The sequence below is a fragment of the Microcaecilia unicolor genome, chromosome 5 (genome assembly GCF_901765095.1).
Source record: "Microcaecilia unicolor chromosome 5, aMicUni1.1, whole genome shotgun sequence".
Lineage (NCBI taxonomy): Eukaryota > Metazoa > Chordata > Amphibia > Gymnophiona > Siphonopidae > Microcaecilia > Microcaecilia unicolor.
The window spans coordinates 261,529,438-261,548,509 of NC_044035.1; the positions used below are offsets into that span (position 1 = coordinate 261,529,438).

At 44.0% G+C, this 19,072-nt stretch overlaps 1 protein-coding gene across 2 annotated transcripts in view; it reads left to right on the plus strand.

The window, feature by feature from the left end:
* Nucleotides 1-19,072, plus strand: part of LOC115470685 (transmembrane protein 45A-like) — an 87,486-nt gene that overhangs the window by 52,582 nt on the left and 15,832 nt on the right. For both annotated transcript variants that reach the window (XM_030204075.1, XM_030204076.1), the window contains exons 2-4: nt 3,115-3,326; nt 9,065-9,274; nt 10,643-10,827. In XM_030204075.1, the coding sequence (XP_030059935.1) occupies nt 3,115-3,326; nt 9,065-9,274; nt 10,643-10,827 (607 nt within the window). The remainder of the gene's footprint in view (nt 1-3,114; nt 3,327-9,064; nt 9,275-10,642; nt 10,828-19,072) is intronic.

The window sequence follows — 19,072 nt, forward strand, 5'->3', positions numbered from 1 at the left end:
AATGCGTTAGGACCGTCTTCCGTTTTATTGGGGAGGAGATCCTCCCCACATTCCAAGTTATAAGTTTATAAGGGGCAGACCCTTATGAATACATGATCGTTCCACAACACCCTGTAATCAGGTTCTATGGATATGGGAGCCCAGCCCCTCCCCCACACCCATTTGCCATCTTTATCTCCGCTCACAATAGACAAGACCCGTAGCCTTCCCTGCCCTCTAAAAGTGTTATTATATGGCTCACAAGGTTCCCCTATAACCATCCTATACCCAACCCCCACAACCATTCTCTCCCAACCCCCCTGCCCCAAACATCCCATAGAACTTGGCAATGATTTTGCGTTCATCGCAAGGATTCACCCTAATGCAGAGGGTCCCCTCTCCCTTTGAGGTAACTACACATCCGTACATTACTCATACATATGCCTCTAAAACAAACAGGATAGAAATGTGTAATACCAGTAAGTTCCCCTCACGTTCACTGTCCCTAGTCAGTCTAGCATAATCGCTCTGTGCGTTATCACCACGTTGTCCTCTTCGCAGCTGGATACACTCAGGTCTCACTGATGGGGTCAGTCTGTTGTTTGTTGATATATTCCATCGCTGCCTTTTCTGAGTCGAAGTTAGTCCACTTGCCACCAAAGTGAATCTTTAAGGTTGCAGGGTAGGCCAATGTGAATCGGATCTTTTTCTCCACCAGCTTTGAACACACCGGGTGGAAGCGTCGTCTTTTTTCCTGAACGCCCGCTGGATAATCAGGAAAGATCAAGCTCGGTGCACCATTGTATCTTAAGGAGTCCCTCTTGGATCTATATCCTTGCATAATTTCTTCCTTGTGTATGTAATTATGAATTTTCACAATCGCAACTCGTTTTGAGTTCTCTTTTTGAAGTCTGCCCAGTCGGTGCGCCCGTTCAATACAGAAGGCCCCGCGGCTATCCGAGAGCGCGAACTCCTGTTGCAGCCATGTTTCAAGGAGGGCCCCCAGGTTCCTTTCTGGAGTCGATTCAGGAATCCCGACTATTCTTATATTTGAACGGCGCGCTCTGCTCTCTAGGTCTTCAAGCTTTTCGCCTTGCGCTCTTACTTTCTCTTCCAGTTCTTTGAGCGCCGGCGCGCTTTTATTCCATGAGTCCTCAGCCTCCGACATGCGTTTCTCAAGTTCTGTTGTCCGCCTCACCATCTCCGATATACGCGCCTCCATCTGTCCCAACTGGCCCGCAAGGGACTCAAATCTTGGTTCCAGAGCCGCCTCGACTGCTTTAGTTATTTGCGCAAGCTGCTTTTTGGAAAACTCTGGTTGCGCCTCGCTCGCCGGATCCGCCATCTTGGATTCGACCGTGGTCGGTGGCGATTTGCCTTTATCGCCTTTTACACTTCTTTTTGTGGCTCCAGGAGGCATCGGCACCAAGTAAGCTTCCATACACTTTTCCGAATCACGTTCACCCTCTCAGGTTGGCATAGGAGGGGAATTGAGAACAGTCTGGGCTGCAATTATGGAGAGGGGACCCCGGAGCACAGCCTAAACACTGCTGCTGCTCTCAGTGCATCACGTGATCTCCCGTCCACACCTTTTTAAAACTCTGCTAAGCTAACTGCCTTTACCACATTCTCTGGCAATGAATTCCAGAGTTTAATTACACATTGAGTGAAGAAAGATTTTCTCCAATTTATTTAAAATTTACTACATTGTAGCTTCATTGCATGCCCCTAATCCTAGTATTTTTGGAAAGTGTAAACAGATGCTTCACATCTACCCGTTCAACTCCACTCATTATTTTATAGACTTCTTATCATATCTCCCCTCAGCCGCCTTTTCTCCAAGCTGAAGAGCCCTAGCCGCTTTAGCCTTTCCTCATAGGGAAGTCATCTCTCTCAATGCGTGGATGAGACAATGGTGCAGGGAGGAGGGTTTTAGATTTGTTAGGAACTGGGCAACATTCTGGGGAAGGGGGAGCCTATTCTGAAAGGATGGGCTCCACCTTAACCAGGGTGGGACCAGGCTGCTGGTGTCGGCATTTAAAAAGGAGATAGAGCAGCTTTTAAACTAGAAACGGGGAGAAGGCCGACAGTCGCTCAAAAGCGCATGGTTTGAGATAAGGTATCTTTCAAAGATATCACCAAAACAGGGAAGATAGGGTATCCTGATAGTGGGGTTGCAAATCAGACCGTAGTAGATCAGGTGTCCTTAAATAAAAATAAAAATCAGACAAAAGATTGCAAATTAATACTGTCAAGTACTAACTAAGCATGTTGAGTCATAAGGAGCTGCAATGGGAATTGATGCTGGTTCCCCTGGCTCTTGGGTCACTGCACTAACCATTAGGCTACTCCTCCATCCTCTATATAGGTTGGCCCCTTAAGGGATAGAAGATACTCAAAAGGGTTTAACCGGGCAGGAGAGTCTGCTGTCTAGTTCAACCCCACTGAGCTAGTCAGTACCAGATATTCAGTGGTATTTAACTGGTTAGTATGCAGCATCAACTTGAGCCAGTTAGTGACGATATACAGTCCACTAACCAGCCAAAATACGCCGAGAGTTCAAGCGGTGGCCTCGCAAGACTTCCACAGAAGTCTTGCAATGTCACTGCTGGAACTCTTGGCAGCCATTTTGAATCAGCGCTGGGAGCAAGAGAGGTCTACAGCCGCGCCAGGCAGGAAAGAGGGGGCTTTTTCCTGCCCCAAAGAGGCCAGTAGACCACCAGGGCACTACATTAAAGTACAGGAGGGAAGGGGTAGTGAATGGAGTCATGTGGGTGAAGGGAGGCTGGAAAATTGGGGAGGGGATATATATAGAGGGTGAGAGAGGGAATCTGGCTTTCTTTGGGGAGGGGTCAAAGTGACAGGGGGCGCGGTAGGGTGTGACAGGGGTGGGGCAGGTGGGACAGGGCGGGGCAGGGCATATATCCTCTTTTACCTTAGGGCAAATGTGGTAACTCTAGGTAGAGTTCTGCTTGCTACTCTGTGGTTATCCCACCCCCAATACCCTTTTTGAAGGTTTTGCTTTTAGGAAAGATGCTCTATTATTTTGATTCCATATTCTTCTCCTAAACTTGCTCAGAAAGGCTTCTACTTTTGGTGATAAATTCAGTGAACTCTGCTCATTTTATTCCCCAGGTATATTTACATCCTAGAAATCATGGCAGATTTCATAGGCCATGCTTTTCCTGGGAGCTTTTTCCTGCTGTTCGGCCTCTGGTGGTCAGTGAAGTTCCCGCTGAAACATGCCTGCAGAAAGAACAAGAAAGTCTTTTACCTGGGGTCGAAGGCTGGATTTCAGCGCGCTGAAATTATCGAAGGAATAGTGAAAGCAGTCTGTGCTCTGATAGGTGAGTAGGAATGCAGAGCTGTCAAGGGGGCCAGTCAACTCAGTGGGAGATTTAGGGTCCCCCCAGCCCACCCCAGCTCTGCCCTGCCCTTTGCTTCACTCAGCTCCAGCCACAACTCCGCCCATTTCTATGACCCAGCACAGCTGATTCACGGGCATTGGCTACAGGACTGGTCTCCCTGTACAGCAGCAGCAAGAAACGCCTTCATAGACTGTCGTCTCCTGCTTCAGTGGGGTGTGGGATCAGTGGTAGCAGAAGATGGTGATTTATGAAGATGCTTCCTGCTGTCGCTAGACAGGAGGCCACTCAGTGGGAGATCCTGATTTTTTGATGGGAAATGACTTGTGAAATTGGGAGTCTTGGTAGGTCTGGGAATATACATCTCATTGCTTCCTCCATGTCAAGACCAACAAAACAACACGGGAGAAGGGAAGCATCAAGCAAGCTACTAGTATTGATAATTTATTTTTTTCTTTAATGTTCTGGACATACACGGTGCTGTCCAGATGCGCATTAGAGACAGTTATTGCTCTGTGGAGCTTACAATGAAGCTATCTGCTTCATTCATCAGAGGGTTACCAATGGACTCCATCTTTCAGAACAGGCTGCTGCAGTCCTCAATGCTCCTCAACAGCTTGCGTCAATTAGTAACCCTATTTATTTAGGGGAATTAAAATCGGCACTGACTCAACCTTTTCTGAAAAAAATGGAGCCCTTCTGCAGCCTCACAATTGTCACCTGCTTGCAACGTCTGTGACTCATCTGTAAATTTTCTATCTGGTTTCATTAGTAAAAAGAGGAAATAAGTTTGATTGGGCTGATATATATTTTTTTGAAAAGCAAGTGTGTAAGGAAGTGTGCCCTGAATAGGAGTGCCCTCTGGTGGTTTTGAAGCTATAGTGTCTCCCACTGTCTTATTTTTATTTATCTATGTGACAAGCCAAGTAATCCTGTATAATAATTTGCACCTCCAACGTTCTACGTCTGGATGCCTGGGTTCGTAACACAATTCCCATTGGTCCGCCGTCGCGTCTGAACGTGATGACGTCAGAGGGCGGATCAATGAGAGAGAAAGGAAATCAGCACCAGCCAGTCACAGAACGTTGGAGGTGAGGATACAATCGTGGGAGAATCGCCCCTTTCCCTCCCCCCGTCCTCCGAGTTCCAGGCCCCCCTTCTCTCTGAGTTCCATGCCCCCCTCTCCTCCGAGTTCCAGACCCCCACGCCTCCCTCCCTCTCTCTCTCTCTCTCCCCTCAGCTCTGCCTCTGGTTCCGCCCTCATTTCCTGTTTCCGGAAGGGCGGGACCAGAGGCAGAGCTGAGACAGAAGGGAAGGCAGGCTGAAGCGCCGTGCCTGCTTGCCTTTCACTGCTGTCGGCGGACCCCGAGGTAAGAACTTTTAAATTCAAGCTGGCACGCAGGAAGGCGAGGGGCAGGCGGAGGACTGGGAGAAAAGGGCGGGCAATGCAGGTCGGGCTGCCACTCGGAGGGGAGAGAGAGAGATGGAGGGAGGCGCGGGGGTTTGGAATTCGGAGGAGAGGGGGGGCATGGAACTTGGAGGGGAGGAAAGGGAGGGGGGGCAGGCCTGGAACTCGGAGGAGAGGGAGGGAGGGAGGGAGCCTGGAACTCGGAGAAGAGAGAGAGGGAGGCCTGGAACTCGGAGGACAGGGGGGCCTGGAACTCGGATGAAAGGGGGGAGGGGGCCAAGCTGGAACTCGGAGGATAACTTTGCTAGCGCCCGTTTCATTTGTGTGAGAAACGGGCATGTTTTACTAGTCTTACATAATCAGACTGAGTAACCCAGGGGCCCTTTTACTAAGGTGCACTGAAAAATGGACTGTGGTAGTATAGGTGCGTGTTTTGGGCATGCGCAGATCCATTTTTCAGTGCACCTGTAAAGAAGGCCTTTTCAAAATTTTTGCCAAAAATGGACGTGCAGCAAAAATTGGCGTGTGTCCATTTTGGGTCTGAGACCTTACTGCCAGTCATTGACTTAGCAGTAAGGTCTCACGCATTAACCGTGTGGTAATCGTCTAAGTGCATAGAATGACGATTATCGCCTGGTTTCTGCCGTGCATGGCCAGAAGATAAAAATTGTTTTCCAGTGCACATAGGGGACGCACGTCAAAAATCAAATTACCAAGGGCCACGCGGTAGCCTGGCAGTAACTCAAAATTGACACGCGTTGGGCATGCGTAGGTACCTACTCGGCTTAGTAAAAGGGCCCCCCAGCCATCTATCACCCACACCACTGATTTTCAGCTGCTGTGCTACTATTTCTGGGCATCTCTCCTGCCCTCGCCCAGAGCTGGCATCTTCCCCTCAACTCCTCACCTACTCGCCAGGGGGCAGATGATCAAAAGCAAACACCGGCGCTACAGGCTGTTAGCGCCATACTAGCGCCGGCGTTTGCTACCGCCCCATGATCAGAGCCCCACTCCATCCCCGCAGGTTCTCTCTCTGCCCCATCCCCGTGAGCTCTGTCCTAATCCTCAGAAGCCTCGAACACTTATGATTTTATATTTAAATCTTTTTATTATAAAAAGGAACAGTATGCTGTGCTACTGTTGTTTATAAATCACAAATAGAAAATAATAATAACAATGAGCAACTATAATAACCCTCACCACCACCCTCTACCCTTCCAACCCCAACAATAGCTGACTTCTATTCACCCAAGTAATCCTAATCCACCCTGTTAAAATGTCCAGGGGTACAAAATACAACCCATTCTGTATGTTCTAGCAGGGGAGAAATACACCCTATGAAACACTGTTATGATTTTTTAAAAATCTGTTGATTCCCTGCCCTCACAATCGGTGAAGGTTTTGGCCTTCGCCGATGACATTCTACTGACACTCACCCAGGCAGCTCAATCGGTGAAACAGTTGCTAAAGGTCTTAGCAGAATTTGGGTTCCACACGGGGTTTTCCCTTAATTTTCAAAAGTCAGTGGCCCTGCCCATCCAGGCCGAGATACGTTCGACCTGGGGAGGTCAGTTTCCCTTTCAGTGGGCAGAATCGAGCATAAGATATCTAGGAATTGTTATCACATCAGAGCTCAACCAGCTCTATGATACAAACATAGAATTGCTGAAGCAGCAAGTGACTGAGCTTTTCCATAGGTGGCAGGTGCTTCCACTCACACTGACAGGTCGTATTGCATTATATAACATGGTCCTAGTTCCAAAATGGACGTACATGTTACAAATGCTGCCTGTGTGGTGGCGCGGGAGATACGATAGGTGGTTAAGGAAGAAATTCAATTTTTTCTTGTGGCAGGGCAAGAGAGCCAGATTACCGTTGGCTAAAATAATGCTCCCCCGGACCAAGGGAGGGTTGGGTCTCTTGGACCTGTGATTATTTTTTATTGCCAGCAGTCTCAGACACATCTCCGATTGGTTCCACTCCAAACAATTTTTCTCTTGCACCCAAACCGAAACGGCACTACTCGGCCCCCTGCATTTCGCGTACTGGTTACAAGCACCTCCCGGGAAACTATCAAATCTAGGCCCTTACAAATATATTTTGATGCCCTTAAGAGCCACCTGGAGGTGGGTGCGCAGACACTACAGTAGAGATAGGGAGGTTTCCCTGTTACTGCCGATCCAGGGAAACCTAGAATTCCCGGAGGGGATCTCCTCGGCTACTTTTCGGAGGTGGGCCTCCTCTGGGATACATTATCTATACCATGTGGTGTCGGAGCAAGGGGCTATCAAACCATTTAAAGACCTATGTGAGGAATATGGGCTGGGTATCCAAGATGTTTTTGCATATTACCAGATAAGACATTATGTCAACTCGCTACCTCCAGCTGTGTTAACCCAAGAAATGTGGGACGAGCTGGAAGAACTATTGGGACTAGACGCGCAATTGCGAGTCCCTTTGAGCTATTTTCATAGACTCCTTAGAGACTCACAACAAGAGCTTGATCTCTTAAAGGTGACTCAAGAGTGGAACCGAGAACTGAACATTAATCTCCAACAAGAGCAAATAGCGGAGTGTCTTCGGGCAGTTTATAGCCTTACGGAAAACGTGGCATGGTGTGAAATTCAATACAAGTTCCTGTTGAGATTATACATTTCTCCTCATAGAGCATACCGGGCCACCCTCCGGGAAACAGATAATTGCCCGAAGTGTGGGGGTGGTGGTGCTAACTTAGGACATATGTTCTGGTCCTGTCCGAGATCCCGCGCTTTCTGGCGGTTATTGGCCTCACAGGGTTACTGATGTGGTCCTGCAAGTGGCATCCATCTCCGGAGCAACTGTTTGACATATTCAAGACACAGAGACCAACTCGGTGGGATATAAATCATTTTTAAAGAAATCCACTCTGATGGCAAAGCGAATCATCCTTCAGTTGTGGTTGGACACTGAAGGTCCAACCGTGGCACACTGGAGGTTAGCCATGATTCATTTTTGTTCATTAGAAAAGAAGGGGATTACGGACCTAGCTTCCAAGCGAGGTGACACATTTTGCAAAATCTGGTCCCCATTCTGGGATACTCTCACTCCAACAGCAAGAAGTAAGATTTTGAACTGCTAAAAAAAGGGGGGGGATGGGTTGGGATAGGGTTGAGGGAGATAGGGGGGGAGAGAAGAGGGAGGGGGGGAAAAGGGGGAAAAATGAAGACCATGTTATGGAACTTACTGGCCTTTGTTTATTTATACCTGTTCTGTAACTGCATTGTGTTGTATGCTGTGGAAATAAATAAAAAGATATATAAAAAAAAAACTGTTGATGAATAATAAGGCATCAACAATCTCAGGATTCAGTCTAGCTCTCCTGTCTTCTACAGTCCTTCCTGCAATAGAAGTTGTCTTCTCAGAAGATGTGCTGGTAGCAGGAATGTACAGGTACCCCCATGCAAATTTTGCTAGTTGTGGCCAGCATGTTTGCTTGTTTTTCCAAAAAAATCAAAATATCATCATCTGCATCACTGAAACATAAATAACAGTCCAGTTCATTAACAAGCTTCAGCGTAGAAAATGACAGGGTCCCCATGGACTCTGTCCCCATCCCCGCCCCGTCCTCTCAGGCTCTGTCCCTGCCCCGTTCCTGTGTTATTCTCTACTGTGCATTCCCTTGAGCCTTGTGCTGCAGCATAGGGTCGAGGTTTATACACACTGCCACATTAGATAACAGATAATTGCATTAGGTTTTAATAGTTTACATTTTCAGAGCTGCCAAGTTACCTGGATCCAAAAGGGAGACTATTTGGCTAGTCCTGCTTTTGAACCTATGCCTCCAGAATAGTGTGGTAGTTGTAGCTGCTAGTTCTACTGTTTGAAATCAGTACTGTGTCCTAAAATGCATCAGGATGGGGCCATTGGCCTAAAATTGCCCTCCTGGCACAGGACAGCTTGGTAGCCCTGCAGTTTTGACACATGGGCTGAACCAGAGCGTTGCAAAAAAAAAAAAGAGAATAAAAAAAATAATAATATTTTAAAAAATTATATATATAGGGAAACAGAAAAAAAGTAAGAAATGTGTTTTCATTGGTCCTGGTTATTGAAAAAAAACAAACTTTATATGAAAATGGCTCTCCATATTATTTACTGGTGATTTTTTTTTTTAATATTGGTTTAAGTTGTATAATTTTGCTGCGGGAAAAATTGTCCAAGAGCCTGTTTGGAAATTCATTTAGAAAAAAAAGTAAACAGGCCTGTTCATGAATGTATGTGATTTCAGGTACATTTTCAGGGCAATGCTGTCACCGTGTCTGTCCTTGCTCTGTAGGTATATTAGGGGAGCAGTTTATACCCAATGGACCCCACTTGAAGTTGTATAATTACAAGGCACAGGAGTGGAATCACCTGAAGAACTGGCAACATTCCACCATGTACCTCTTCTACGGACTCTCGGGGGTGGTTGACATCCTGACCCATGCCACAAATGTTCCTGTGGCCTTCGATAGGCTGATGATGTCCTTAGCTGAATTTGTGGAAGGTGCGCCACATTTTGCTATTATGCCTTTTTGCTTCCCCACCCCCCTCATGTTTTTCTCCATAGCCTGGGAGATACTGTATTTTCGCATATATACCCCACACCCCTGTATAATCCACAGAAAAGCAGGAGCAATGTAATAATTATTTTGCATTACCCGCACCTTTGTATTCACTGCTGGGTGGTCCATCGTGAAGTTGGTGGCAGGCATGCATAGTCAGTATGTGTAGCCCAGAAACCAGAGCTTAGCTGGGCAGCATTGAAATATTTACTTACATAATTTGGGGGGACTATGACGTGACAGAAGATATCGAGAGTAATGGGCCACCTATATGTAAAGGGCGTGGAGGCACCTATGTGCCTTTATGAAATACTAGGGGTGCAGTTTGATTGACACTGCTCAAAAGTAGATATAAACGTACATGCATATTTTATAAGTGCGTGTGAATTGCAATGCTGCCTGCTGTCTGCCCAGACTTCCACCTCTGAACCCACCTATGTGTGGGTCACAAAAATATGTGAATTCATGTTATTGTGCATACTTTCATCCTAGGGGCTTCATGCGTAAATTCTATAAAAGCCCTTTTACATAGCCTTGTATAAAATTACCCCATCATCCCCTAGATTTTATATAGGTCGCTAGAATTTGGGTGCAGATCCCAGATCTGCATGCAAGCTAATTAGTTAATGAATCATTAACAATCAGTAATTGGGTCAGTTGGCACTCATTTGGGTTTATGGGCGGATTTGCCCTGCACCCTATTCTATAAAGTGTTCACCTAAATTTTATAGGGGGTCTTTTACAAAGGTAAGCTAGCGTTTAGTGCACACTTATTTTTAGCACATGTGTTAAAAACGCTAGCGCGCCTTCGTAAAAGGGCCCCATAGTGTGCAACTCAGAAGGGGGCGTGGCCATATGAGAGGCATGGGTGGGCCAGAGATGTTCCCAGAAATGAGGTTCGATGTTATAGAATAGGATAATTTACATGCCCAACTGCCATTAGTTGCACGCCAGCATTTACACCAGGTTTCAGCAGGCGAAAGTGCAGTGCCCAAAGTTAGATGCGAGATCCACGCTAAACTAGTATTCTAGAAAGAGCGTTCTGTGCAGAGCGCTCTTTGCAGAATACCAGTGTAGTAAAGATCTTCCCAGCGCCCACCTGCGAGCAGCGTTGGTGCAGTGCACCATTTCCTCAGGTCAGGATTTGGGAAATCTTAAGATTCATTAACACTAACTGAGTGAAAGAAGTCTTGACTTTGGGATTTCTTATTAAGAGATGTACTTTATTTGATCATCTCTGTGATGCAGTTGTCAAATTCTGCTTGCTTTTGTGAGATAGCACAGCCTGATGTCTGCCTGCCTTGTCCTAGGTTACCTGTTCTATTTCCACGTTCATGGGCGAGCCATGCTGGTTGTCCACATTCACATCTTATTGCTGACAGCTATCTTTGGCACAGCACTGTGCTTTTTCCTAGAGGTCTTTTGCCGTGGTAACATCGTCTTGGAGCTGCTGCGGACAAGTCTTTTTATCCTACAGGGCAGCTGGTTCTGGCAGGTGAGAGGAGGTGCTACATGGTGGTACAATTCAATGCCCTGGATCTGCAGAATTGGCGCTTGGCAAGTTCTGCTTATTTCCTGCTAACTCAGTTAAGAAGCAGAAGATGGAATTAGGAAATCCTGCATAGAATGGCACAAGCAAAAGGACTTTAGACTAATTTTATACCAGAAATTAAGGGCCCCTTTTACTAAGCTGCGTAAACGTCTATGTGTGCCAAAATGGACTTACTGCTTGGCTACCGCGTGGCTCTTGCAGTAATTTCATTTTTGGCATCTGAAAAATATTTGTGATTTTCTGGCGCACGTAGCAGACACGCGCCAAGTGGCATCTGACACGCATAGGTCATTACCATACAAATTATTTACCGCTAGGTCTATGGCTGGCGGTAAGGTTTGAGACCCAAAATGAACACGCAGCAATTTTGATTTTGCTGCATGTCTGGTTTTTTTTTTTTTGGGGGGGGGGGGGGGGGGGAGAGGCCTTTTTTACAGGCATGCTGAAAAATAATTAGCGCTAGCCCATAACCGATGCCTACACTACCGCAGGCCACTTTTTATCGCGGCTTAGTAAAAGGACCCCTAAGTTAGGTTTTTTTTTCCTAGTCTCATTTCTATCTGGATAACGCTGGTGAGGGTGGATGGGGGGAGAGACAGCACCTAGGCAAACATACATTTATGGGCTTCCCTCCCAAGTTACGTTTACTCTTTCCTTACCTCCTCCCCTCTTCCCATGAGATCTTGGTTCATTGCCTCCCCCAACACTTCACTTCTCCTGACATAGCATGGGTAAAACTGCAGGGTCTAGTTCCAAGTGTGGCAGTAGCAGGTGGTTTTGAGTTAGCTTCGGGTCAGGGTACGTGCATGCTTTGACTGGAATGGCCTAGTGGATTAAACAGTGTGCTGAGAACCAGGGCAATGGGGCAAGTAATTTTTCACTCTCCCTTGTCTCTGGTACAAAACAGAGAAGGCAAGGGTGGACTGTCTCAAAGAACGAGCGTGAGAAGAGAGTTAGAGATGATGTATCTGAGGTATAAATCTAGAAAAGGCTTCATAAATGGAAAGAGCAAAAGTAAATTACATTTAGCTTTCTTTGATGCCTCTGAACGGATATAGACAGAGTGGAGGCAGTATTAGGACAGCTTTGAAATGAATTTGCCTAGGATACTATAGTTACATGGGAAAGTTCTTCAGGCTGAATACTTCCCTCCACTTAGTTGTTCACTATTTATATGACACTGTCTGCACCAGAGACAGATACAGAAACACATACAAACTTCTGGTATTATAATGCTGTCTGCTACTCATATGCTTACTAAAGGGAGAAGTTATCAATATGGACTGTGGTTAACATGGGTTATTTTACTGCTAACCTTAGTTATCAGTAACTACGTCTCATTACATAAAATGGGAGCTGTGGTAGAATAGCCCATGCTGATAATTATGCGCCTTAGTGCTTTCTCCCATCCAGCTGTACCCATCATGTAAAGCTCTTGCAGCTGCTGCCCACTTTCTCTCAGCTTGCAGCAGCTCACCAACCCTCAGCATTACATAAGTACACAAGTACAGTGCAATCCGCTTAAGTGCAAGGGTCTGGGACCAAAGAAATACATGCAGTTAACTGGAGCATGCACTTAACCGTTGTGTCCCAAAGAAGCTTGACATCTGATAAACATATGTACTGTTTATTATACATACAGTATACAGTCTCCGTTAACTGACGTTAGGCTTACTTGAAGTAATCAGTTATAGTCCTCTGTACACTCTTGTGTCTGTGAGTTCCATAGACTACGTCTGCCAGATTGTAAAAACTGTCATAGCTCTGACATCCAGTGGCCTCCAGATAGGCCCACACAGTGTTGAGACTCTCCAGCGCTCTTGCAAAAGTGACAGGAGGTTGTTGAATTTCGTCAGCATGTGCCTCGCTGCTCATTTCATCATCTGTTTCATCATCAGCCGTTGCCTGCATGTAGGCGCATATCTCGACATCAGTGCTGTCGTCAGCTGTTTGTAGATCGTAATCAACAGCTATGTAGTGATGAAACTCCTCTTCAGTAACACCGGCTGGGATGTCAATAGCCTGTTCATCTGATGCGTTTGTAACAGCTGCATCTGTTTCGTCCCTCTCCACATCCTTAACAAAGCTTGCTCGCTTGTACCAGTTCACAATGGTTGCCCGTGTAACATGATTCCAGGCTTCTTTCTGCATATGTAGGGAATCCAACAGTGATAGATTATGAGCCAGTTCAGCTGCACGTTTATCCTTGCCAGTCTGGTCATCCATAACGCTCATCAGACGACGTAGCACATAGTAACATAGAAGATGACGGCAGAAAAAGACCTGCACGGTCCATCCAGTCTGCCCAACAAGATAAACTCATATGTGCTACTTTTTGTGTATACCTTACCTTGATTTGTACCTGTCCTTTTCAGGGCACAGACCGTATAAGTCTGCCCAGCACTATCCCTGCCTCCCAACCACCAGCCCCGCCTCCCACCACCGGTTCTGGCACAGACTGTATAAGTCTGCCCAGCACCATCCCCGCCTCCCAACCACCAGTCCCGCCTCCCACCACCGGCTCTGGCACAGACCGTATAAGTCTGCCCAGCACCATCCCCGCCTCCCGCCACTGGCTCTGCCACCCAATCTCGGCTAAGCTCCTTAGGATCCATTCCTTCTGAACAGGATTCCTTTATGTTTATCCCACGCATGTTTGAATTCCGTTACCATTTTCATTTCCACCACCTCCCGCGGGAGGGCATTCCAAGCATCCACTACTCTCTCTCTCTGAAAAAATACTTCCTGACATTTTTCTTGAATCTGCCCCCCTTCAATCTCATTTCATGTCCTCTCGTTCTACTGCCTTCGCATCTCCGGAAAAGGTTTGTTTGCGGATTAGTACCTTTCAAATATTTGAATGTCTGTATCATATCACCCCTGTTTCTCCTTTCCTCCACAGTATACATGTTCAGGTCAGCAAGTCTCTCCTCATATGTCTTGTAACGCAAATCCCATACCATTCTCGTAGCTTTTCTTTGCACCGCTTCAATTCTTTTTACATTCTTAGCAAGATACTGTTGAATTCTTTCAACAAATCCCAATAAAGTTATATACAGAGAAACATAAATTGTAGAATTTTTTCTTTTTATTCAACTGCCAATGCCATGACAGAGCTATGTAAGAATGTTACATAGGAAGCAAGTATACAGGAACAATCTCATTCAGTACAGAGATGAAGTTGCTTACTCAGTACAGAAATAAAGTTGCTTACTAATACAATTCTCCTCTAGCTTATATACACTTTTTTTCTTTCCCTCCTCTCCTTCTTTACACACAATGCTTTATTCTTCATGTGATTCATTAATGTTACAGAAGCCATCTGGCGTCTAGGTTCCTTTCACTCCTTTTTTCCCTTATCTATTAGTTACAACCACAAGTTTAGTTCTCTAGCCAATCTTTGTTCTCTGTAAATCTTTTTCTTATGAGTCATGCTCACACGTTCATTCTGCATGCCCTGTACTTTCTGTACAAGGTCAGTTATAATTGTAACTTGCTTTTCCAGCAACCATTTTCTTTTCTTTTTCTCCATTTTGTATTGCCAATTATATACATACCCCTCTTGAACACTGTTGACAGTGTTCACAATATTATGCACTAATAGTTTCACTAGCATGTTTGAGCTTGTTTAAGATGTAGAATGTCACATTACTCTTGTTCACAAGGCCGTCGTCACTAGGAAACAGTTTCTGTCAAGTGCTGTTTTTTCATTGCAGATACTTTAGCATACAAATTGTGTATTTCTTTTGTCTCAATCAATTCCTGATTGATCTGGGTTATGTTTACATTTTGTTTTTGTGAGATCATGGTTGTGTTGTTACTTTTGTCAATATATTTCCACACATTTTCATACAGCAAGGAATTAGACAAGCCAGTAGCAATAAAACTATTATAAATACAATTGCAAATGTTACAAGACCTTTTAACCATGGGCCCAGTCCTCCAAACCATCCTTTTACTGATTCCCACCATGAGGTATCCAATATACTTTCATAATCTTGACTTGATAATTTTGCTAAGTCAACAATACGTTTCATTGCATTTCTTTCAATTATTGATTGATTTCTAATAACTGAACAACACGATGTATCATTCACTATGCCGCATACTCCTCCAGATTGGGCCAACATAAAATCAACCGCCATGCGTGTGTGCATTGCATATCTCGCTGTATCATCAATTTCCTCTTGAAGTGTTGCTATAGCTATGTCTAATTCATGTGTTACAACATGTAATAGTGATTGTAAGCGTCTGATTGACATACCCATTTCAGCTGTGATGGCAGATCCTGCAAATGGAATCCATCCAGTGGCTGACAAGGCATCTAAACGTTTCTTGGTCATAGGATAGGTACTGTTAATATAATCTAATGCTAATTGTAAAGCTTGATCATCTCCTGTTAAAGCACTAAAGGAGGTACTGGAAACATCTCTTTTACGTCGTCTCTGACTATTAGAACTATGTGATGTGCCATTTAATGGAATGATCAAATCAAATAAATTTAGTTGAACAAGAGTGCAGAACTTATAACATGATGGAAGATAAGTGTACAGGATATTATCACATAACAAATAATCCCCTAACCGTAAAGACTGTAGAGAAGTTAGGTTATGATATAAGGCATAGGTTTGAAAAAAAGGAAAAATAGGATTATTTGGTTCTTTAACTGAAGAACAAGCAGTAGGTACAGCAGTAATGGCTTGTATAGAAGAGGCATTAAATTGACATAATGAAAAGAAGAAAGTCAAATTTGTGAGAGTAAGGTTAGTAGAGGTCACATAAGAGGTTGTCAGTGTCCGATTACAAGTTCTTTTGTTAGCACAGGCTATAGATGTTGCAGTCTGATTTATGACATAGGATCCCTGTAACACAGTCCAATTTCGGGATTGTATGTCATAAGTATAATTACATAAAACATTAGGTATCTTACCCTTAAGTGAACTAGAGTTTATCAGACACCAATAGTTTAGTGCAGGAATAGTATGAGCAAACAAAGAAGGCAGGCGTTGAGCAGTAACATTGGTCCAATATTGCCTGTGCTCGTGATCCAAACCCAAGTAGCAGGTACCATTACTGAAACAGTTATGAAGACCTTGCAACTTAATCATAGAATAAGGGTGAATATGTGCTGGAATGGTAGTTACAGAAGTGACAAGTGGAGTGCAAATAATACAGTTAGTCAGATTAAGAGTCATTGAGGCATGTTGAATTCTCTCAACATATGTATTGAGTCCATAAGTAAGTCCTACCAGCAAACAGATTATAAAAACCTTCATAATTCTTTTGCACTGATGATGTTACTAATGAATGCCTTCTGGGGGTACAATGGTGGTTTCTATTAGCTCAGGTGGTCCTGGATCATGAGCCTTGCGTAAATCAGATAGATGTATCCAGGTGGTATGGTCTGACAATTTTGCTGCTGTGCGAGTTAGCTCTTTTATTTCAAATGGTCCCACGTAAATTGGGTCCTTCCAGGTCTTATGTGTGAAGTTCTTTCGAAGGACCTTTTGACCCACTGAAAAAGATGAAGAAAAAGTCATATTAGGAACTTCCTTTGATTTACAAATTGCCATATCTCTGGTCAAATTTATTGTTGGATTTATTTGTTTCCAATAATTAGTTATACCGTCAAAGCCGGTATCAATTTCTTTTACAGGTACCCCTCTAGGGTCTCGTCCTGTATGTAATTGAAAAGGTGAGATCTGTAATTTTGTACTTGGATGACATCTTAATTGTAATACAGTCATGGGCAATAAGTCCAACCAGGTATATCTCTTTTCTGAACCTTGATTTAATGAGGCTAATAAGACTCTAAGTCTTGTTTTTAATAGGCCATTATAGCGTTCCACTAGGCCATTAGAAGTAGGGCGATAGACTGCTACCCGTCTATGCAGTATTCCACATAAATCAGTCATATCCTTGACCAGTGAGTTTACAAAATGACTTCCATTGTCCGTTACCAATTTTTGTGGGCACCCATGTACAGGTAGTATGTACTTCAAAAAAGTGTCTATTACTACCTGAGCAGTTTCCTTTGAACACGGAAACGCTTCCACCCATTTTGTAAATGCGTCAACCCACACTAAAAGATACCTTTTACCTTTTACCAGTGTTACCATATCTGTAAAGTCCACATGCCATTCTACTCCAGGTCCTGTTGGAATAGGAATGGATCCAGGAGAAATAACTGGTCCTCGATGTACTATATTTTTGGAACAAACTAAACAGTTTAGTACAATTCTCATGGCATAAGAAAGCATATTAGGATGCCAAAACGAGACCTCCATAGCTTTACTCATGTCAGAGGCTGGTAAATGTAATGTCACATGCCAATTATAAAAATTATTTATCAATTCAGAAGTAGAAATTTTTCCATTTTATTTCTTCAGATTCAATAGGTTTTTCCTGGCCTAGAGTTTAGCAGTTTATCTAAAAAATGAGTTCAACCAGAATCTCCTTCCAGCATTGGTGCAACCTTATAAAGGTTAATTGCAGTAATAGGCAACAACCCTGAGAACAGAGGAGAATGTGGTGACCAGGTCTGTTTCAGGAATGGTAGACAGCAGGCCTTAACACAGACTGGTGCCATCAGTGATCACAGTCAAATGATGTCACGTCCTGCCTGCCAACTAAGGTGAGAGGACAATTTGATGAACCTGAAAAACAAGAAAGAGGACTCCAAACGATAAATCAGAACAGGGCCTCTATGTAGGCCTCAGGGCATAAATGATAATAATTCACTCAATATCTGGTCAAACCCTTAACAAAATGCCATTAGCTTAATTCTATACTCAAATTTCATGCTTCTTTTGATAGGTAATACAGAATAAAATGAATTGCTATTCTGGCCTATCCCCAAACAGTATAGTCCTGTTGAAACACTTCCACATATATCCACTTCCACAACCCTTCTATCTAACTTACAAGTGTACTTTCGTAGCACATAATCATGTACTCCTGCCATGTGGTTATTCACACTATTCACACAACTTGCACATTGTCAGTATATCTTTTACAAGCTTTAAACATCTCAGTAACCTTTCAATGAATGGGAACTTGCTTCCATCTTCTTCACAATGTGATTCCCTATGATTTAAAACTTACATTTATCTTTATCATGGTACACCTCACCTCTCTGGACAACCAGGTTTAAGCGTCCAGCTAAAATCATGAGACATATGATTTATGGAGAAAAGTTAGAACAAGGATGATGTCAGCAAAGTAGGCAGGTGCCTAGAAATGTTCTATAGCAGCACAAAGCATTCTCATTCAAGGTACATTAACAACTTCTTAATCTGAACATTCAGCTAAATTCCTTTACCCTGGAGGGGGCAATATCTCTGGAGTCCCAATTGCCCAAGGTAAAGTAACACAGATATATATTTATCACAAGCATGATGAATTAAACACATTAAGTAGTTTAGTAGACAAACGGCTCCTTGCATAAATCACATTATTAAAACAAAAGTCTGTAATTGTGAGTCTTGTCTGTCTGCCCTGGTTTAGACCGCAAGCTCCTTTGGGCAGGGACTGTCTCTTTTTTTCTTTTTTTCTTTCCCAAAGCAACTTGTGCATGTAATACACACAAAGATCAGCAGAGGGAGCAAGTCATCAATAAAAGAAAGAAGAGTGACATCATAAGCAAACAACTGAACACTGAAACAACGAAAATCCACATGAAACCTAAAACTTATCTCTCTGAAATCTCAATTACCGTACAGAACATACACGTGGGATATTTCACTAGACAAACATTTATTGTACAAATCCTACTGAGGTAGGTACAGAGAATAGGCAAGAAATAGTTTGCAAGTCTCATGAATAACTTAGGAATTTGCATCCCTCCCCTGCAGTGGAGGAAAACAAATTTAGTGCAATACAATTAAGCAGCTGTGATTTGCACTGCCTACGAGACTCATAAGGTTTGCATAAAAGGCAAATGAATCATGGCTACAGGCAGCTGATATGTCCCTGAAGAAAAGCACAAACTGGACCCCTTTTTTTTTTTTTTTTTTCCCGAATGCAGGGTTTGTTTAATGTATCTGTGCAGAAGCGGGGAGGAAACAAGCTGCAACAAGCTGTCTCGGTAACTTTGACATAAGCTACAAATCTGAGTTTTAAAATCCAATGTTTTAGCTTTTGGGGTGTGGGATACCTTCTGTGGTTTTCTTTACATTCTTTAGGGACT